The sequence below is a fragment of the Solea solea genome, chromosome 17, assembly GCF_958295425.1.
Source record: "Solea solea chromosome 17, fSolSol10.1, whole genome shotgun sequence".
Lineage (NCBI taxonomy): Eukaryota > Metazoa > Chordata > Actinopteri > Pleuronectiformes > Soleidae > Solea > Solea solea.
In genome coordinates, this window is record NC_081150.1 from 11148867 (window position 1) to 11171751 (window position 22885).

The 22885-nt window shown below is 40.7% G+C and overlaps 1 protein-coding gene across 1 annotated transcript; it reads right to left on the minus strand.

Moving 5' to 3' along the window:
- Positions 1-456: 456 nt before the first annotated feature.
- On the minus strand, positions 457-20570 carry LOC131443216 (potassium channel subfamily K member 2-like). The gene is made up of 7 exons (XM_058612642.1): positions 20156-20570; positions 18407-18720; positions 12165-12282; positions 7663-7823; positions 4437-4632; positions 3360-3502; positions 457-825 (listed from the first exon to the last, which is right to left on the minus strand). Coding segments are annotated over exons 1-7 (1290 nt in total). The 5' UTR covers positions 20157-20570; the 3' UTR covers positions 457-468.
- Between the last annotated feature and the right edge of the window lie 2315 nt (positions 20571-22885).

Sequence of the window (22885 nt, forward strand, 5' to 3'; positions counted from 1 at the left end):
GAATGCAAGAAGGCATACAGATTTATACAGTGAGAAGTTTTAAACCTAAAGGAAAAGACACATTCTGAGGGTCCTCTTTATCTGATGCAGATTTCAGGGCCTCTGGTGAGGAGTACATATATGTCTATTGCTTTCTAAGTTTCATGAATGTCTTTATTTCTGTGTTTACAGGCCTTTATGTGGCTTTTATGAGAGGATCGTGTCCAGTGTGCGGCTACCTTCAAGATGGGCTTTAATCACAAAGTCATGCACAGACAGAAGTTTGTGGAACTCCAGCCTTTTCTAGTCAGAAATATGCTTCTGCTGCTGCTCAGTCACTAGCACAGCTGTCCATCACATCAACATGGATGCTATGACAAGGAGCTGTGTACATGCACAAGAAAGTACGGAGGATGACGACTGATCTGTGTTTGACTCAGTCAGTAAGCACAGAGGTGTGTATAAAGTGTTAATATGTCATGCTCCTCCTCATTTGAGATTTTCGATGATGGCGATCTCCCGCCGGTCAGCGTAGTCTGGGCTGAGGCCATTCAGGTAGAGGCTGCCGTTCCGTGTCAGGGCCCCCGACACAGGACTGAGGGAAAGAGTCAAGTTGGGGTAACTATCCCTGTTCTCACACAGGTTGGCCGACAGCGTCCTCTTGCCAGGGGTCATTTCCTGGTTCATGGATGCATTCACACCTAGCTCGGATGACAGCTTGCGCTTCATGGACGCGGCGCGCTGGAACTTGTCATAGATGTCAACACTGAGCCGCCGCCGGGTCTCTTTGAACTCTGCTGACACGTTCGCTGTCCACTCAGCTGCATGAGCCCGAAACTCCCCGACCTGCAGAGAGAAGAATGAATGTTGATGCCTGCAGGCTCATTTAATGTCGTCTGGGCAGCATGGGTGTTATGAAAGCTGGTGCAAGACGATTTTCTGAAAAATAAAACCCAGAGGCTTCCTGGAAATAATTACAAGCTTTAGGTGTGTTGTAGAAAATGATAAATGTAGTACAAAGCATATAGAATGGTGGTATGATGCTGTAACTTGTTTACACTCAAGAAACATTTTCATCCATTTTGGGGTATTTATTGTCTGAAACTGAATATAGTACTCATATGTAAGTTTGTTTAATCACTTTGGTATTTGTAGTCTTAGAAAAAGCCTTTACTTTTGGCAAAGGCCTTTGTGGAGGTGGGTGTGGCTGGCAGCCGGTGTGGAGATGGCTCAGGAAAGCAGTCACAGGTGAGCTGATTGACACAGCTGGTGCCACTTTGTAATCAGGCTCTCCCTTCATATGCAGTGGAAGGGAACACACACACACACACACACTCGCTCTGCGCGTGCGAGCAGGAGTGTTAAGACACAACATGTTAAGAAACACAATGTGTGTGAATGAAGCATTGAAATCCCGGCTACAGTCAGTAGGGGCACTGCTAAGGAGGTTCTCTCAACAAACACACACACACACATTTTTTGGCAAAAATTCAAAAAAAATCATCAGAAGGTCTGGGACATGATTTTAGAATGAACTAAAGCATGAACAACAGGGGACCTGAAAAATGTCCCCTGTTGGCACAGAGGTCCCCTGTTGGTTACTGTGCTACGACGCCGAGGTCCACTATTGGACAGGTTAACAAGTGCACACACACACCTTGAAAGGTGGTGGGATAATTTAAAAGTACTCCTTATTTTGGAGTCCTCATACTGAGAGAGACATGCCACTGAGCAAACACTCTAATTATGTGATAGTGTCATAATACAAAGCGTTATTTAACATGTATTTTAAGTGAAGTATTTCAATGGTCCTGTGATGAAGATATTTATATAGCTATGTAGAATTATGGAGATACAAAATTAAACATCAAAGCTGTCCTTAAGTCCTTAATATATTAATAAATAATCTAAGTATTGCAAGCAAACAATCTGTTTTTCAGTGTTTTCACTGATGTCAGATATAATAGGTTGATTAAATCACCTAAATGACCCAGAACCTAATTAATGGAGTTCAGTCGTGTGAACATAAATGTCATGTGCATTAATCTGATCGGAGCACTGTTTAACAACTCTTGTCCTTAAGCATTTTTCCAAGTCTCTGCTGCTCTACTCTATCAGCAGAGCCCATGAAAGAACGTTCATCTGTTATTTGCAATGCATTTCCCCATCTATTGTAAAGGTCAAGCACATTATGGAGATTTTAAAATAGAATAAAAGTAGGAATTAATACCGGAGCAGAATGTTTTGGGAACTAATTCAGTGAGTTATAGATAAATGTGCTGACCTTTACCTGAAATGGAATACTTTCCCTTCCGCTCTGTGTGATTTATCACTTCTGAATGATGGCTGAGTGAAGTGGAACATAACAGGGGGTTGTTACTTTGTCATGATGAGGGGACGATGGGTTTAAGCATCGTCCCCTCACATGTGACATACAATATTATAATTGTATAGTCATATTATTTGGGTTTATAGGCGTGTTACCACGGCAGCAAAAGTTGAAAATACCAAGACCAATATCAAGACCTGCATTTTTGTTTACTTGTATTCCTGAATTATTTTTTTGGGTTGACCGCAACAAATCTGTGTTTTAATCCAGTCATGTTTGGAGAGAAACCGACGTAGCAGTTACAGTATGAAGGCACATTTTTGGTATTACATTTTTAATCTTATAATTTGCAGCACTGGAGCCTTTTGTAAGACAAGTGTGAATGTATTCTGACTGGTTTGAGTAGTTCTGTATCTGCACCGTAGATTGATACTTCACTTGTTTCATTAATAATTGCAGCCAGCCCCAGCTTCTGATTAGTTGAATAATGATCATGTGATGTATGCCTGTGTCAAGAGGTTTAGTTGAAGCTGTGGAGCTTGGAGAACACACTAGTAATGGACTGTGCTCCTGCGCGTGCCTGTGCTTTATCTGAAACCTATAATCTTGTTGTTTTCTACAGATCCAGAATATATTTCAGTAAGTGTCTTTAAATGAAAATCCTGGATGTGAGACATAACAGACCCCAAATAATGCCTTTCTTTTATTTTCACAAACTGTGAAACACTTTGTTGCTTCGTTCTTTTGGGCAGCACTTCAGTCGTGTAGTAAAACCCTCGCCAGATTGTCGGCTGGACACTACTATTCTTACATCGAATGAAAAGAGAAACCCTCTGTGCTTATCAGATTGGCCGGGAACAGTTAGTCTAGACATAAATAATTTGGTCTTGCAGAGAAATTCACATTGATCAGGAAAATTGGATTTCCAGGAGCAAAATGCTCCAGCAACTGATTGTAACAGAAACATTTTTCTCCTTTGCTGTGAGAGGTTTCTTATCTTCCTTCTCTGTCACTTCTAGTGTGACGTATCTCACAGCACAGTGTCACGTACCTCCTCCTTCGTTTTCTTGGAGATGACCCGGAACCAGTCTCCGATCATACTGAGCACAGCCGCAAAGTAAGCGAGGCCCACCAGGATCCAGAACCACACCACGGGCTTATAGAAGTCCAGGGACTCGAGACCCTCTGTCCCACCTACAGGACGGAGATATTAAATACTGTTACATCATTCCAATAAGTGTCACTCATCAAAGTTCATTCCTCTGAAAGGAAGAACACGTTCTGAATCAGGGCAGATGAGAAAAAAACTGTTTAAGGTGACGGCCTTTATGAATGTCATCATTTTGCCAGAAAAATTCAAACCAATGCGTAATAATAATAATAATAATAGAATAAAAATGTCTATATTTATATTCATAGTCATGTGTGCATACATGACTATTAGAACATTCAAATGCAGGTTCAGCACCATGTTCTGTAGCATTGGCTCAATTCTTGAAATATCAACCCTGTTTGAAAGGACACAGGCAGTCACTGCTGCTCACTGCACTGTGAGAGAAGCATCCAATACAACAGCAGTGTATCTAACAGGTCCAAGATGATTAATCTACTGTAACTACATGGGTTGGCACAGGTGGTGTAATCTAATCTATAATCATTAGGCCCGCTCAGGAAAATTTAATCCTGCTGCTAAGTGTTTGTGATTTTTGCCATCTGCTTCTCTGTAACCTAGAAACCACATCAATCAGTGAACTCGTGTTCAATCGCTCTCTCTCTCTCTCGCACATGGATCCAGTCCCCTCCCATTCAGACAGACCTCCACCAGGTCAGGCCAATCACAACCATTTATCAACAATGGGGCAGATTTGATATGATGGCGATTATTTACAACATTGTTGCTGTGCCGATTTGGTGACGTCTGACTTGGATTATCGGGCATTAAAATCATGTGGACATGAAAATCAATATGACTTTCATGTGTGTAACTTAAAGTGTTATTTGCCTCAGATCATTTGAATTATTTAGTCACAGTGATGCACATCGGTTGAGTCAGACTGACTCAAGGAGGAATGCCTCACTTGGATTATAAAATGGAATGATAACCCATGAATACAAAGAAAGTTTCAACCTTTTTCACCGGCAACAAAGTCTCCAAAGCCGATGGTGGTGAGGGTGATGACAACAAAGTAGATGGACTCGAGGGTGCTCCAGCCTTCGATGTGCTTGAAGATAACAGCTGGCAGGGCCACTAAGATGAGGCACCCGAACAGGATGAAAAGCAGCGTGGAGATGACTCGGATCTTCGTTTGGCTGACTTGCCATTTCTGTGGGGAAATAAAAGGATCGTTGAAGTAGAAAAAAACAGCTTTTTAATTAGTGGGTGGGGGGTGGGGGGGCATGCTTGAAAGGAATTCAGCAACCAACAGGGGTTCAGAGACTGTGAATACAAACAATATGCTTGAAATTCAATTGGATTTTGTGGTCTTGTTCAACAAAATATGATCGGTTGTGTAGAAATCTCTGTGCCGCTTCCCTTTGTGTTAACTTGTCAATATGACCTTTATACCTGCAACCAGGCACCTACAAGCTGTGAATGACACCAGTGTCCACTCATACTGGATGTGCTTTCATTTCTCATCTATTTTCCTCACAGGAACATAATTCACAGTATTTATTTAGAAGAGCTGGAACTAGTGATTGAGACCATTAACTATTCAGAAAAATCTTTACCGATGTTATAACACAAGTGAAAAGTAGAAACTCATTTCCTCGTTCAAATGGACTGCTAGTTTCAGGTCTTCTTCAATAGCTTATAATGTCAATTTTGTGAATTATGTTCCAATTTAGAGGGAAAATGGATGAGGGCACACTATTACACTGTGTCCACTTACAGTATAATTACAGTATGACACCTGGTGTCATCCAATAGGAGCGTGGTTGCAGATGACGTCTGTGAATTTCCTGTGGCAAAACCTCAACGTGGCGACAGTTAAATCACAAATCTCAAGGCTCGAAGTGTTGGGTGTTAAGAGTCTTATAAGTCTTAAGAGTGACGTCGTGAGCGGTCGCCACTTGGTAACACCTTGTTACACAACGACACCAATCCTTCCTGTGAAAATCTGCCTCAAATACTATGTCACGGGTTATGTCAAAAATATGTTAAGAGACAAATGTAATCCAGGAGACGATATTTCTTAACCTAAAGTAGTTTTGTTGCGTCAGAACTTAATCTCTGGTAGACACGGCTGCCAAGAGAATTACACTTGGAAGCACGCACTTTATTTCTCCCTCTGTGTGATTTATCTTCGCTCTCCTTCACATTGTGATGATTCACTCTCTGTTCGAGACCTGCTTCGAGAAACCCATTTGCTGTTGTCTAACATCTCAATCGTCAGGTTGTCAAACGCTCGGGTGGCGTATCCTCCGCCGTCAGATGGAACGCCCACCCGAGCTGAGGGGGAAAGTTTCACATGACTCGACATATCTCACATTTGCTGCAATGTCAATGGCCTGTGAGATTTTACACATGCAGTTAAAATACGGCTTCGTCACAGTGACAACCAGTATGTTCAACTGTAATGGTGAGAATTGTAGTTTCCCACATGCTGCCGTTTTCTCTGCTGACTTTCCACTAGAGGCTTTCAACGGGTTCCCCGCGTCGTGTCTCCTCTCCCGTTTCACTTATGTAAGCTCAAAGCCCGGAGGCTGAGGGGAAGCTGAACAAGCAGACAGACCTCAGATCAGCAAGTCTGTGATGTCCAATGTCACTTCTGCACTGTCCAAAGCATATAAATGCACCAGTATTTCCTTAAAGGACTGATGAGGAGCTTTTTCTGCACTGCACAGCAGCTAATCACTTTCCATAGCTCAGAACAACTTCTCTCGGTCGATATCACAGAGCCAGCAACGGAGCAAAAACAAAGTCTTCAGGTTTTTTATTTGGTTTTAATTGGTGTCACAGCTCTTTGCTGCCGTTTCATACTGAAAATAGATACAGAGCCTTTGGATTGTGCCACAGAGCTGTAATTGACTGTGAAACTAAAATAAACTAAAGTACAATAATGAAAACACCTTTAAGATTGTTTTCTGTTATGGCTCAGGAGAAACGGGTCTCAGCTCTGAGAGTAAAATGTAAGTGATAAAACTGGATGTGTGCGTGTTCACACCTAAATAACCTTTCAGCATAGGTTGCTTTGGTAACGACACAGGCATACCCACGTTAGCGACGTGGCTTTCAAACGCGAATGCAGGGAAAAATGAGGGTGCATCTCGCTTTCCAAGCAATCGAAAAGAGACACGGCGATGAATGAGAAACTGGTGTACGTGTATTGTGTAATGTTCGGAGCTGTGTGACGTTATTCTTTATATTTATTATTTATATTTATGTCCAGTGAGGCCAACTACAAACATTCATCTGAGTTACTTGGGATTTATAATTGAACGTCCATACAAATGTCTTAATGAGCTAAAGAGGCCGTTAAACCGATAAATCCTTCACAAACCACGTCTCTGGTAAATTACCAATAAAGAAACCCATGCTCCATTTTTCCCACGGGAAAACAATCACTTTGGTGCATTTTTAGTGTGGCAGCTGCACGACTGCCACTGTTCCTGTCAGATTGCCTCCATATTGATTGTGCACAGCTTGTTTGATTACTTGGCTCGAGAGGAGAAACCTCATCACCAACCATCCGGCAGACTGGCCTGCAAAGTCCACTTAGACCAGCCATGAGACGTGGACTATGTTCTTGTATGTGATCAGACATCACTGTAACATGGAACGTGGATAATAGGCTAAAAAGCATTATTTCAGAGAGGTTTACTGATCTCTTTGTGTGTGTGTGTGTGTGTGTGTGTATGCTGTTGTTTCTTCATTCCACAGCTATAAACAATACAGTATATATATATATATATATGAGTAGGCAGAAAGAAAAGGTATGGCTCTAACATAACAGTAATGTACCGAGTTAAGCTGTCAATGCAGAAAACAAACTGTCTGCATTATATATTGCAGTCCTGGAGTCTGTTGACATGGCAACCTAAAACTGCCTTTCCTTTCCACACTGTCAAACACCCAGGCGGCTGAAATCTGAGGCCAAAATTTAATCATGTACTTTCTAACGTCAGTCTCCTCACATAGCGTTTAGCTTTGTTTACAGTGCAGGCTGTAACCTTTACACTTGGATATTGCAGCACTTTATGGGATCATCTTCAGCAACACCATTTTACGGCTGCCTTCCTGCCCCCCCCCCCCCCCCCCCCCCCGAGTCGGATAATGAATTTGTAAAATGGTCAAACGAAAACAGCTCATTGCACACACCTGGTGATTCACAGAGGGAAACTTAGCATCTCACCACAATCATCTTCTCCACTTTGGCGATGCCCTTGCCAAAAATCGTCCCCAACTGGTCCCCGACACCAGCCAATAGGAATCCAAACAAAGGAATCCCCAGCAGAGCGTAGATGATGCAGAAGATCCGTCCTCCTTCGGTGTGAGGAGAGATGTTCCCGAATCCTGACAAGAACGAGACAAAGAAAGGAATGACCCAAGTAAATAACAGACGGGGCTGTGCTTGTTTTAGACTGTTTCCATGAGACACTCTGCACACTTCTTTCTCATTACTTACTATTTTTTTGCTAAATAACAGTTTTATTGTCACGAAACAAGTGAAGCAGAGTAATTAGGAGGCAGTGGCCCCTAAAAGCTGGTGAAGTGTGAATGGGTTTAATGTCGGGCTGCAACTAACGATTACTTTTATAAACAATGAATGCGTTTTCTTGATTAATCAATGAGTTGTTTGGTCCATAGAATGTAGGAAACCCTGAAATGGTGATGTTTAATTAATCAGTCTTAGTGATTTCTTTGTTATGTGTAGAAAAGAAAATATTCACATTCAAGAAAAATCAGAAATCTTATTTTAATTATAAAAAAACACAAACCAATGAACTGATTATAAAAATAATTGGTGATTCATTTAGTAATCAGTTAATAAATCAACTCATTGTTGCAGTTTAATGTGCTTTGAGTGTGCAATGCATTTAGCATCAGACTTTATTTAATGCATAATTCATTTAAACAGAAGCTTGTTTTGTGTATTTTTATTCACATTTTCCTAATTTTGGTAATATCAGTGGAGCATGTGGTGCCGTCTTCTGCTCATTTTGTTTTGGCCCTTTTTTGGAAAAGAGACGCCACACAGAGGTTTTCTTTTTCCTACAGGTGCAATATTAGTTCCTCAATATCAGCTCAAAGTAAACTTCGGAGATGAGAAAACTTTAATCCAGAGATTCTTCCAAAAAAAAAAGCCCAGTTCGTTTTGTGAAATATCATGAGTGAGAGATGAAAGTCTGACTTAGACAATAGTTTATAATCCTCACTGTCTGTCCTGAGCAGAAACATAAACAGAAACAAACACGAGAACAATGAAAAGGCATAGCAAACAGTATGCTGTACGCAGAGCGTGTGCATGCGTGGAAACACACACTAATGTGAGTCCATCACTGCTCTGCTGCCTTTCATCTTCGCTCCAAAACAATAATCATGTGCAGCCAAGCAGATGGGGCTTACTGGAGTCCATATCCTGGTGAACAAAAAAATCCTGCATGACCTGCTCCTAACACATAGACCTGACTGTACACGTTCAACGACAGTTAACTGTTTCATAAGGGGTTCGGAACTATTAACTCCATCCATTTCACTTCATTATTACAATCATCTGTCTCGGGAGAGGGAGCGAGGAGCTGCAGGCAGCCCTCAAAAGAAAAACCCAGTCTCACTTGGTGTGGAGTGATACCGAGTGTGAGGAGCATTGTCAATTAAGACGCACATTTCACAGCCACAGTGGCCGTGGTGGATTATTTTTAACACCCCAGGGTTCCCTGCAAAGCAGTATTTGATACTGCATTTGCTTCATCGTAGCCCTCTTTCCACCAACATGAGTTCATTTACCTGGGGAGAAGAATTGAAAATGTGTTGTATTCAGTGTATTCTAATCAGGTTGATGACGTACGGCGGAGTATGCTGCACTTTTAGTGTTCAGATATACACTCGGTCGTTTCGCTGAACCTCTTCCTCATCAAATACGCTCAAAAGAGCCTGGACCTCGTCGTCCACTTGTCCTACGTCCTTTTCTTTTGCTCCATATTTTTTTGAAATGACCAATAGCGAAATAATAATAATAATAATATAAAGTCTTCTTGTTTAAAGGTCTTGCTTAAAGGTGGGTTGCAGCCACACTGGCTTAAAGAGCTGCAAAATGTGTTCCATCAATCAGTGTTCTTCAGCACACAGTTGCTGGTAATGTGAAAAGTCCCTCGTAGCGAGTGGGGTCGAGGGAAAGTTTTTGCCTGGGTTATTTCAGAGTAAACATGCCGGGGTTTTTCAAAATCCTGGGTAAATGAGAAACGTTTCTGCGGTGGAAAATGGGCTCATGACAGAATAATCAACTTGATCAGACATGATTGTTGGTTATTCAATTTATCCATGTGAGAAGCTGTCATCACTTTTGTGTTCGGCCTTTTTCATCACTGCCATCGCAGCTTTTAAGACTTTTAGTTCAACAAAATTGTCCACGTCCAGTGCAACATTGTCTGCCCTTTTTCTTTCTTGCCATTATGCGTGTCAGAAAATATAGTTCGACACACACCGCATGACGTGTTGAAATAAAAAGTGAATTATAATGGCACAGATCTGTGGAGAATATGAACAGGAATAAAGCAGCTGCTGAGACGTAACTCAGGAATCCCAGATGGAGAAATGCTGAAAAGATACTTGTGTGGGTGAAAAGAGATTCAAAGAGAATCAGAGATGTGAGCTTGAGCAAATCAATTTGTGAAGATGTTTTTTTTGTCCACCACCTGAAGCTGAATCAATTAAAGCCAGGAGAATTCAAATCCAGTGATGTCTGGCAGGATTTCAGAAATGTTTTCATCTCTGCGCTTTGTTGTACTTTGTACAAAGACTTTTGAGATTGCCTCTCTGATAGGTGATGTTTTCTTTTGCGTAGCAGCAATAGCCCCAAAACATTTTCTACCAATCAGGCAAAAATGATTACCAACAGACGGCAACAAAAAATGATACGCTATGTACGCTAACAAGCCTTTTTTTTTTTTGTCATTTGCTTGCAACTTCGCTTTGCGACCCATTTCTTCACGTTTGAAAAAAGCCCGAGCCTATCGCAACAAAACATTGCACTTTGGAGGAAAACAACATGAAGCCTTTAGTCAAACATCACCAAATCGCAGCAATCGCACTTGTCGCAAATGACTGTGAAAAGCAGAAACACTCTCAGGTGAGTGAAGGGAAAACCCACACTCTGCCCACACACGACTGTTTTCACATGAAAGTAGCCAATTATGGTTCTTTTGCAGTTTTTGACGAGTTCAACTTCACTAACGTTCCAGTCGGGGGTACAGTTGAGTGTTACGTGTATGTATGCGAGTATGAATTCCATTTATTACATTTTATAAATGGGGGTTTGGGCTGTGACAGGATGGGAGAGATGTGAAATGGAGCTCAGCAGTTCACTTAACAGATGCACCGATTATGTCAAGGTCCCAGTGAAAGAGCAAGATGAGCTGTCATTGTGTGTGAGTGAATGTCTGTATAAGGCTGTGAGGACAACCTCGAATGTATACCTGCCTTGTGGGGACATTTCGACCTTGAGGGGACATTTTGGCTGGACTAAGGTTCGAGTAAGGTACTAGGGAATGCATGGTATCTTAGTGAGTGTCCTCACTGAGAATGCTGTACAAGAATGTGTGCGTGTGTGTGTGTGTGTGTGTGTGTGTGTGTGAGCGGTTTGATTAGTAAGCTCTTACAGCTGGAGGAGACAGGGAGAGTGATTGTGTAAAAAGGAAGTGTGTTACAGAGTCTCATTCTGAATGAACGTGCTGTAGGCATGGACAAATGAAAGGACATTCATTATACAGTAACTGAGTGCAAATGAACACGGTGTCCTACAAAATGAATAATGTTCTTACAGTGTCGTGGTCTTTCCAGATAAAACTGAGACACGTTGTTGTTGTTGTTGTTGTTGTTGTTGTTGTTATTACACATTTTTGGAATAATTACCCACTGAAATGACGGCCATAAACTGGGAAATATGTTGTGCTATGTTTTAGCTCAAAGGAATACTTCACCGATTTGCATGTGGCTTTGTATTGCTAGAATAGCAGTAGTATTTTTTAAAAATTGTGCTTCCCTCCCTCAGTTTCCCACTGAGTTGGAAAAAAATCTGTTTATTTGCATTTCGGTGAAAACTAGAAGCCGGCGGGTGGCAGCGAGCACCAGTCACGTTTGGCGAGTTTTGTATTTTTATATTCATTATATATTTATTTGTGTTTTTACAGCTCTGTCTGCTTTGAGTTTAGACTCTCGCAGGGCAGCAAGCGCAGTGCATGCTGGGAGTTGTCGTTGATCTAGATGAGCCAAAATAAGATTTTTATGACTTTTCTCGGCCAAGAAGGCACTTGCTTCAAATATTATTTCACATTTCTACGACATAGATGACCCAGTTTTAATAGACATTCATCTTTCCAGCGGTGAAATATGCCTTTAAGAAAGGTCAAATGTGAAGGAAAATGGCCAACTATTTTCTAAAATGTTAGTGACTTAAGTCCAATCTGCAATTATAGTGCAATAAAGCATTTTCTGGAAAACAAGATGATGATTTGCAGGAGTCATTTTGTTATGTTATGCAAAAGCTATTACATGTAATACATCAAAATGACAGCGTGCCCCTGCTTTGTACATCAAAAGACAAAAAATAAATCCCATTTTTGTAGACGCTGCATGCAAAACAGTTATACAAGGAGATAAGAGAATTGCTCAAGCATCAGATATCACTCTTCTTACCAATTGTGGTGATAACAGTTCCAGCAAAGAAAAACGAGGAGCTGAGGTCCCACAGGCTTGTCTGATTGGAGGAATTTCCTGATGGGTTCACACCTGCTCGAACTGCTGAAACCACTTGCTGCAGCAAAGAATAAAGAAGAAGAAAACACACTAAGCATACATCAGAGGGACTGTCATGGAAGGTAGACATGAGAGAAATCACGGCATCAACTTCCTTGAGGATTCAGAGACAGCACAGATAAATATCCAACCAAAAGCAATTGAGAGCCGGGAGGAAACAATGAGGAGCATCTGTCACCGTTTGTGAACCATGAAATAAATCTTTACTTCCCAGTGCTCCTCACATAAAAGCACAGGCTTTACTAGCAGCTAAAATCAGGAACTACAAAGTCCCTGATTTAACTCACTTTTAGCCAATCACAGACCACACTGTGATACACACTGTCAGTGTTAAACAATATGCACATTCTGTGTATTCTGTATTTCTGTAATGTGGGCGACAAAGCAAAGACAGTAGCATCATGATTAGTGTGGTGTAATTTGGTCCCATAAGTTTGCATGAGGGAGCTTTACAATGATAGTATCTAAAATAATGGCTAAACACCTTCCTCATGAAAATCATCAAAACATTATTTTTGTCCAGCCCCAGAATGGGAGGCCGACGTTTGAGAGCGTGAGTACGTGGCAGAGAACGACTGTAGGTGTGACAAGAGTCTAACCTTCCTCAGGTCTTTCGATCTGAGAAGCCCTGATAAGCAGCAACATGTTTTCCCACTCAGGGCCGCGTTTACATGACAGGATGCAAAGAGAGCAGTGAAGCCAGCAGCTGGAGGAAACACACACCACTGCACAGCGTCTCCGCTCACACCCACTGACACCTAAACATAGACGTAAGGAGCTGTGAGGCTCAGAGCCACATCCTGGAAGATGATCCTTCATGACAGGGCTGTGATGTGTTTGCACTGCAGCATTTTATACAGATTCACTAATGTAATGTCATCATCTATCTCATACCAATAATTATGACCCCCCCCCCCCCCGACTAAATTTAATGTTGTGTAAACTGCCTATTAATATGTCCAAGCATAACAGCTGCAACTAGATACAGCAAATCTTATACGCTGTGGGCTTCTCCTACTGTACAAAATGTCAAAAAACACTTACATTTGTACAATAAAATATCTAGAAATGAAAGGCTCATTTATCGTTTCCACCACTCTTTATATCCATAGAAATCCATATTTTTATTGAAGGTAATGGACCGTTTCACCTCCCCGTAAAGCTCAAACGCACACAGGAGCCAACAGCTCTCACACCAATGAAGCAGCAGTAGGACTGATTACTGATTTTGGCTTCAGAAGGAACCCCGGAAGATTATGTCAATTTTTTATTTATGGGATGTGGATTAGAGATGGAGTTGTGGTGGCCAAACGGACTAGTCCTTGTCCTACTTTATTGAAGGGAGAGGGAAAAAAACAAAACCAGTGTTGCGTGTATTGCGTGACAGTGTGTGTGGCATCACGCTGTCTATGAAGCCATCAAACGCATGTTGTTCTTGTAATAACATGAGTCAGCTGGAAACAATGCAGCATCAGGTTTTGTCTTCCTCGGCCTGAAATGGAGGAGCGGCTGTCTCAGAATTTCCAGACTCAAATCTTTCACTGTCTTTGCAAACTGCATACGTGCAGTCCGTGCTTCAATTGAGAGATGGTGAGGGCAGTGGAGTTTTTTTTAATTTTTCATGCTATATAAGCCATATCTCAACGACAGCGCAGTGGGATTTATTCTCGTGAGGGTGGATTCTCAGAATAAATGAAAAAGAAATGTTTAGAGAATCTCTCGGGAAGACGGTGCACTGCCCTGGATATTATTTGAATAAATCGAAGAGGAATGCTGGACTTCAGCTTTCATTCACATATGAATATGTACATTTTCTTCCACCTGAGACGAATAAAAATGAGCTCATTCTAGTATGGTATGCTATTAGTGGGGAGAAACCAAGTTTCATAATCTCTAATGTCTGTATTCACGATCAATAAACCCTCAGGAGCTGGGAAGTAATAGTGAAATAATGAGGTTCACTACAAACAACTGCCTACAGTGCTCCACAACTGGCATAGTTGGCATTTTGTGTGTGTGTACATATATATTCCAGGGTCACAGTAATAGCAGAATGTAGTAATTCAGATTATGAACCCGCGACTGTTGTGTGTAGAAAACAAAATGGATGAAATTGAGGCAAAAACATGCACTGACGAAACATGATGTGAATGGTCATTAGGAGGAGAGATTTAATTTGTGTGTGTCACTTTCAAACAAAGTCTGTGGCGGTTAAGATGCTGAATTTCACTAATTTGTCTTGACAATAACGAGACATCCAAAAGGGAAAAACAAAGGCATGCAGACACAATGAACATCGCGCACTAATGTGACCCAGCGCTGTCTTTAATCATTTCAAAATGACAATAACGGAGACGGGCTCAGTGATAGAAACCCTACATCCACCGCTCCTCTGAAAACAGTCATTTAGCAAAACACACAATCAGACAAGCTTGGCTCATTTGGTTCCTTTGTTTCTCAGCCAAAGCAGCCATATTAATTCACTGCTTTGGCACCCAGTTGTAAGCAAACTGATCACGGCCGGCAGAAATGATAAGGCGAGATAATGCGAGGACAACATTCAAAAGTGTGTTTGTATACATAATTAAATAAGTGGAGACCTGCATTGAAACAGGACAGCAACTTTTTTTGAACAGCCTTTCATTTTTAGAGCCTAATAGCCTTAAATAAAACATTAAAATGCACTTAAATGCACCGCACACTGGCAAAACGCCCCATTTCTCCTGAGCTGAAATAGTTTATCTTAATTCTGTTAATTTCCCAGTTTGTGTCGGAGGTTTAGGACTGACATTAACATCAAATATCAAAAGCAGTGACAATAATGAGCTGATTCAGCACAGAGGTCAGTTAGAGGTTTCACTCGTTGCCTTAAAACAAACCTTCAACTGGATGAAAGACATTTACGAGGACAGGGAACAGCTGGCTGTCAAGTTATTTTTGGCTGAGAGAGAGGGTGTTATACATCAGAGGTCATTCAGCACATTCACTTAGACACTTTCAGGCTCATAATAAAGGGGCATATACTTATCCCTTACACAGCAGACGATCCATTACACTAATTAGTTTTATCCTATTTTAACTGGTGAATATTGAGCTATTGAAATGGTGCTCATTCACCTTAAATGAGGTGGTGTCACTCATTGTGGATCCATTGTACATGTGGCAGAAGCTGAGGAAAACTAATCTGTACGAGCAAAAACGCAAGGGCAGGCCCTGTTTAAAATTTAACTAAATTGAAAATGGAGAAAAGTTGTTTTCAATTGATGTCATTACCACAATAGCACCAGGCATCAGGCATCAGTCTATCATGTTACAGTGTTACTTTTAAAGATGATAATGGCAGGAACTACCATTTTATTCTGATTTCTATCCAGTTATATAAGGTTGTTCTTCTAAAGGTGACCTACTTGTTGTGTAGATGTTTCCCTGCATAAGTGAAAAGTTGGAAATGAAAATGATCAAAATCTTCTTTCTCATAGAACCATAACATCGGAAACAGCCAAGAGGCAACTGGTCCCGAAGTCACACATAACAGGCTCTTATTTGACAATATCAGCTGCTCTATTAAAGACGACCTGAAACTACTGAATTATAATGTAAAGTTACTGATGTTGTAAAGCAGGGGTGTCAAACCTGTACCTGTAAAGAACTCCAAATGTTTGTTTCCTTTGTTTTACATTACATCTTTTTACAAAACATGACATTTCTTGAGAAATATAAGTGCAATTTCAACAATATTATGCCTAAATGTACCATTTACACATCACACTGGATCTATAAAGGCACAAATATTTAGTCACAGGTATCTGGAAGTGAAAAATATTGTATTTGACATAACGATTAGATTGTATTCGTAATGTCAAATTTTAACAAATTTATCCTGTGGGCCAGATAGGACCCTCTGGCGGGCCGGTTCTGGCCCCCGGGCCGTACGTTTGACACCCCTGCTGTAAAGTCACGTGAGAAGTTTACACACAGATCGCTTCAGCGATGAAACCGGAGGATGATGTCCATTTTTATCCATGGGAACAACATTTCATTGCAACCGTCCAATTGTTCCTTGGACTGATATTAGAACCATCCCTTGAGCCACACTTGCAGCTATTGTTTACCGCCTCCAACTTAATTTATCTTTACCAAGCCAAATGTTTTCACTACTAAGAGGAAGCATCAGCAACAGGGACTGATTGATACAAAAAGTGAAACAGTAAAAAGACAAAAATAATGATGACCAGCACTGGCATAAGCTGAATAATAATAATAACACATACCTGCAGTATTGTTTGCTATTGTTCTTCACAGAAAACACAACAGTTGTTGCTGTTGTTGTACTTGTAGCCTGTTTTTCAAGAGATAATGGATTTAACAGAGCACGGATTTCCTCTGTCCAGGGATATACAGTCATTAAGTCACTTCTGACAACGGTAATATTAGCTGACAGTCAGTCTATTGGACACTGATCCCAGGACAGAAATCACCACCATCTCTGTACATAAACTGCCATCTGCTATCAGCCTCTCCTCGTCAAAACCACTCCTCTTACAGCACAATTCCTATAATAACAAATAAAAAAGAGCTCTTTCCTACAGTCATTCTAGAAAATATATCAAATCACATCTTTTCAGAAAACCAAAAGCTAAAAACATACCAGCTACCTGCAATAGATTCAATTTAAAATCGACTGCATATCACTTTTTATATTAAATGCTCAATCTGACCAACAGCATTTCTTTCTATCAAACTCAGATGATGAAAAAGTGCATCATACATTATTTATAGCATATATCTTACACCTAACTGCCAAACCTTCAGCTGATGTGAGGAAAACATAGATGGGGAAATCTATGGTAATAAACTTTGAACTTTATTGAGCATAAATGTGAATAATATGCATTCACTAGATATGAACACCTGATACTGTACATTAAACATACTTACATGCAGACATGTAAACAGGGAGAGATTTTAAAGCCCAGGATTTGAAATATGAATTAACAACAGCTTCTTCATTTTAGCCCAGAAAGCGCCAACACTAACTGTGATAATCAAGTCTTTTGTGCTGTAATCATTGTGAATATACGCATTACCTAATAATAAAATGTAATCTAAGAAATTAAAGCACTCGGTAGTGTTGAATTAAGATATTAATCCATATGAATCTGGCGTTAAAGATGAATGTTTAATTCATAAGCAAACTCGGAGAATGTCAGTTAATTACTTGAGCACTGAAAGGGACCTTTGTGGTTGGAACAGAAATGGTTCAGCTACAATACCATACTTAGCGGGGATAAACTCCATATTTCAGCTCTGGTAATTTAGAACTGTAATTAACATCACAAGGCAAATTAAATGTCTGAAAGAGTCGTCAAGGCTTTGGATCTCTTATGAAACAGGTCTGTCAATGTCTATATAGTCACATATCACATTTTTGCAATCAAAGATTTATGTTGAATGGGTTTCACTTTGCTTTATAATGATATCGTGTAGATTATAATTGGTCTGTTTGCTTAAATTCTGCACGAGTTACACGTTGCACATTTAGGCTCCACATTATAAGCGAAGCAACTGAAAAATAAATACATAATAAGGCTTTCAGAGATTATGGATTACACGTTTCTCCCAGTTACGCACATATTACATAACTTGGTTACTGTTGCATTAATAAACACTGGGATTCACAGTGCAGGGTCTTGTATTCCAGCAGGAGGTAAGATGTAAAAATCATGGTAATGGAAAATATGGACGTGAAACAGCCTCCAGCGGCCACAAATTAATTATGCATAAACTAACAACTTCTTTGGTTGTTTGACTGCTTGTAAAAAAAATCCATCCGTCCTCAGGTAAAAACTCTGGGGGTGCTATACTCCCCGTCTTTGTGTCCAGCAAACAACATTCAGCAAGGAAATGTCTAAAATCTCAATATTTAACAGAGGAGTCTGGGGTATTTAGCGAGAACACTGCCAAAAGCCGGCGATCATGAGCCGAATCACAGAAAGAGCTGAACTAATCTTTTTAATTAACTGATTCTAATGATTCATCGCACTGAAAATAGCTGATTTGTGACCTAACCCTTTGCAAGTAGTCATATCAAATGATAAAATGTTGTTGAGACTTTAACCTACCTTCACCAGATCTTCCAGTTCAGACGAGTTCACACAGGAATGCATGGCCAGGAAGTCCAGTTTTTCCGCGAGAATGGCCAGTTTCTGGGAACTCTCATGAGGCTGCTCCAGCGCTTTGAACACTGTCGCTCCAATGATGAGGTAGAGCACCACCAGGAAGAAGATGGCTGACACAGTTTTCCACCTCATCACAGTAGTGCGGGTGTCACACTCGTCGTCTGGAGTATTCAGAACCACCGGTATGGCTGAGAAGGAGAGCCGAGGCTTGGAGTTGTGGGCAGCAGACTTTGGGTCAAGAAGGTCAGGTGCAGCCACTGCGAGGCAGATGGAAATAGGCCACATCATGGACATTGTAAGGTTGTTTCATGTGAAGACAGACAGAGGTAACAAGCAACATCGCGCTAGTAAAGCAAAATGGCTGCAAACAGATTAAAGCCGCTATCAGCTGACGTCACGAACGTGTGACGCGGCGGTGAATCTTGTCTGTGATTGGACAGTCGTTCCGCAGAAGTCCTGTGCTGCTGCTGCTGCTGCACACACACAAACACTCCCTCAGCCAGGTCTGATAGTATTTCTTGCCCGAGCCTATTTTTTAGACATGTCACATTGTTTCTGCTCATACTGCTCAATACTAAAACAAAGGGAGAATAATATCATCAACATTGCCCACTGCAGCTTAAAGAAAACGGATGCAAGCTCTATTGTGAGTCAATCAATTTATCTGACTGTTACTGAATGACGGGGATAGTGTCTTTCATATAAATCTTTGAAAAATAAAAACTTAAAAATAAACCTCTTACTTACGCCATATTATAGAGAATGATTCAATATGAATGGAGGCAATAAGCATCTGAAGGAAGTTGCCTTTGACAATGGGCTAAATTATTTAGAGCTTCTGTGATTGCATTTCTTTTTCATAGTACCACATTGTCAGTATACGTGTCTTTTATCATCTGTATTTTCCATCCCTCAAATAACAATACTGTATATTGCCAGTTTTCCAGTTTTCCACTTTCTATAAATATTTGATGACTGAATGCACCTGCTTCTGTGTGTCGTTACCGTGCAGCCAGTTTCTCTCATCATGTGCTTACAGTATTTCCGATCATGAGTCAGTGGAACAGCGCCACCTCACATCGTGTAGTGATGTGCAGCATGTGAGCTCTTTTCTTTTGTTGTCATTATTATTATTATTATTATCCAACATTAACCTTTAATGCCACACGTGCTTTCAGCCCTAATGATGGTAATCAATCCAGGCTCCTGGATACTTTATGAATTTAAGTTTGTATATGCAATGCAATTAAAAGCAAAGACTTCATATATGTAAATGCCAATAAACATCATGTCTATACCTACAGGACTGTAAGTAGGTTCCTCAGTCTAGATTAATGCAAGGACTGAATGCAAGCTCATAAAAAATTAAACCGTCTGTCACAATCCCTCTTGAAAACAAGTGGATTACATAATCACCACATGAACTCCAGTATTTCACTGCAAACAACAACTTATGTTAAGGCTCAGTAACATGTGAAACTATACCATGACATAAACATTGCAGAATTGCATAACTCTGGAGGCTTAGTGAGATAAAGACTCACTTTCATGCAAATCCTAACACAGCAGATGTATTATTTAATGCACAAATCCATCAATTAACTTAATGCCAATATGAAAATAACACATATGGGTAAAATAATGTTTTTTATTATACTGTAAAGATCAATTTTAACTTATTTCCACACTTACTTCTCTACCATCTCTCCTCTGTGTTTTTCCTCATCGAAGGATCCTGGTTTTTTTGTTTGTTCCAAAACAAATCGCAGATAAGGGTTCTCCCTGTTAGAGTGGCTGTTCGTCCCCAGTGCTTCCATCAAGAATCCTCTCTCCACATGGTTACAGCTGACTGGCCGTTTTCTTTTCTCTCTGCACTTTAAAATCTCCGGAGAAAATACATCCAGAACATCTCGTTCCCAACACAAGACGCGCTAAGACGGAGCTCCAAAGGCACAAGTGCAACAAACCGCCTCCTCCACATCCATCCAGGTGTTCGGAAGCATCGTGCCCCGGTGCGTGCGGCTGCTTCACATGGAGGAACGCAAAGGTTTGGACTCACTGTAGGGGTCAGAAGACGCGCAGCAGAGACACCGTGACACACTGAATGCTGCACACTCCCACTCATCGTGAGTGGACTGTGCGCTTCTGCTATGAGGGGAGAGAGATGGAGAGAGAGAGAGAGAGAGAGAGAGATGAAATGGAGAATCTGTTAAATAAAAATTTTTTTTTTTTGTGCATGCTCAAAATCAAATTCCAACATTCTTGTTGAAATTGATTTAAAGCTGCACTGTGTAACATTTTGGTGTTTTGTTTTTAGAGTGACTGCTTAGCAATGCAAATCAACTGCAGATGCATTGCAAAGCAGGCATCTATTGTTATTATCTGTCCTTTTTTTTAATGCCAAATTTCACTGCGAAAGTCGCCCTGCAGCTGGCTAACTCTAAATTCTCCTGCCTAGAATTTCCAACCCACAAGATGACATTGGCAGCAAGAAGCAGACATGATCAAAAATAATTCTGTAATTATTATGTTATTATTCATGAATAGAAAAAAATGTCAGTATTTGAATGCTGAGTCCTTCCTCCCTGAAAATGCCAGCCGTACAATCAGACCTGACTGAGGGAGCATTTGTATGTATACACCAGCAATGCAGGGGCAGGTGGGGGCAAGAAGTGTTTATCTAGTAAACTGCTTTATATGAAAAGTAGAATTATGAGCATTTTTATGTCTCTTAATTGTTACTGGGATGACACAGTGGGAAACTGTTGCCTCATAGCATGAAAGTCCAGAGTTTGCACCCTGGTGAGCAGCTGGTTCCTTTCTGTATTGAGTTTTTCTCTGGTTATGGTAGTGTTATGCTACTGTCGGTCAATCTGGAGATTCTCAGTGTCTGTCCACTGCTCTTAGTTCTAGGACGAATTTCCCCCACGAGGATTAACAAAGTCACCTTAACTTTAACCTCCATCTGTCTTAACAAAAACAAATCACTTCCTGTGCAGCTTGGGAATGTCACCGGTCAACACGGGACCTAAACATCCCCTATACAAAGTCATGCGGAGCACAAATATAACAAATATTTAAAAGTTATGCACTTCAGTTTGAACACCATAGGAAACAGTGCTGAGGATGTGTCCGAGATAGAAAAAGGGAATTCTGAAAACACTTTCAAATGTGTCATTTCAATGTGAAACAGCTAAAGAAAAATGAAATGAAAATGAAATCTGTTGGTACTTGCTCTTGGCAACAAAGACGCTTCTTGTGCAGGATGTGCAGAACATTAGAGTCCCCTCTGCCTTCTCCACAGTGGTGAAAAAACAAATCAGGCTGAAGCTACATCGCGGTGATACATCATGAAAAACCACCCTTGTTGTAAGCGTCATTATCCAAGAAGCTGTATGCCCCGCCCACTGCTGCGCTTCACCACAGTATGATCGTCTTTGTATCAGAGCCTGGACCTGGATGTTGCCTCATTTAAACCTTGAGCTGTTTTGTCTCAAGGGCATTTCTTCTTCTTCTTCTTTTTTTTTTGTTGCTGCTGGTACAATCATATGAACTGGTGACATCCCAGTTACAGGGACACCTCACATCCAGGCAACAGCTAATCAGTTAGTGGAAGCACACGTCAAGCTTTGCATGGGCTACATGTCCTGAAGGGCAGCTCTCAGTGCATTAATTAAATTCAGCTAAATTAGTGACTCACACACACACACACACACACACACAGAGTGAGACTTATCATTCACTTGACATGCAGGTGTGACATGGAACATGCGTTTTTCAGTAATTTGATAGTGAGCTGCTGTGGAGCTCCTTCTGCATGTGTGTGTGTGTGTGTGTGTGTTTGTAATGATGTCCCCCAACAACAATATGGATCACATTTGCATGAGCTGCACTACTGCTAATTGAATTGTGAGTCTTGCACAGCTGTGGAGTTTGTCTTTAGTGTTCTGGCAGATAAACGTACATACATAGAGAGAGAGAGAGAGAGAGAGAGAGCAAGAGAGAGAGAGAAATAATGTATTCTTTATTTAACTATAAAGGATAATAAAAGCAACACCGCACAAACTCCATTTTGCTGAATTTCAGCTTTGCAGTGATAGCTGAACTGGCTGGAGGAAAAATTAAAAAAGTCCATTCTGCAAAGGAAAGATAGAGGAGATACATAAACAAAGATTTATGCAGTAAAGGTATTTCAGTTTTTAGCTGGCTTCATACTAGAGAAATAAGATAAGTTTGCCTGTACTTTTCTTTTTTCCCACCTCATTCTGTGCTTTTCTCGTCCATCTCTTCACTTCTTCTATTCTGAACTAATAAAATTAGATGACAGATTAAGTTGAAGTCATGTCCGGGGCTTCTGTTCCTCGCCAGGTGATGCAGCATTTATATAACAATGATGAATTATTTCTGTGGTCAGTATCAAGT

What these genes read in the sequence shown, in the direction of transcription:
- LOC131443216 (XM_058612642.1), bottom strand. An exon ending in AACTGTTATCACCACAATTG is followed by an intron (nt 7,824 to 12,164) that starts GTAAGAAGAGTG and finishes CGTTCTTGTCAG; the next exon opens with GATTCGGGAACATCTCTCCT. An exon ending in CTTTGTTGCCGGTGAAAAAG is followed by an intron (nt 3,503 to 4,436) that starts GTTGAAACTTTC and finishes TCCGTCCTGTAG; the next exon opens with GTGGGACAGAGGGTCTCGAG.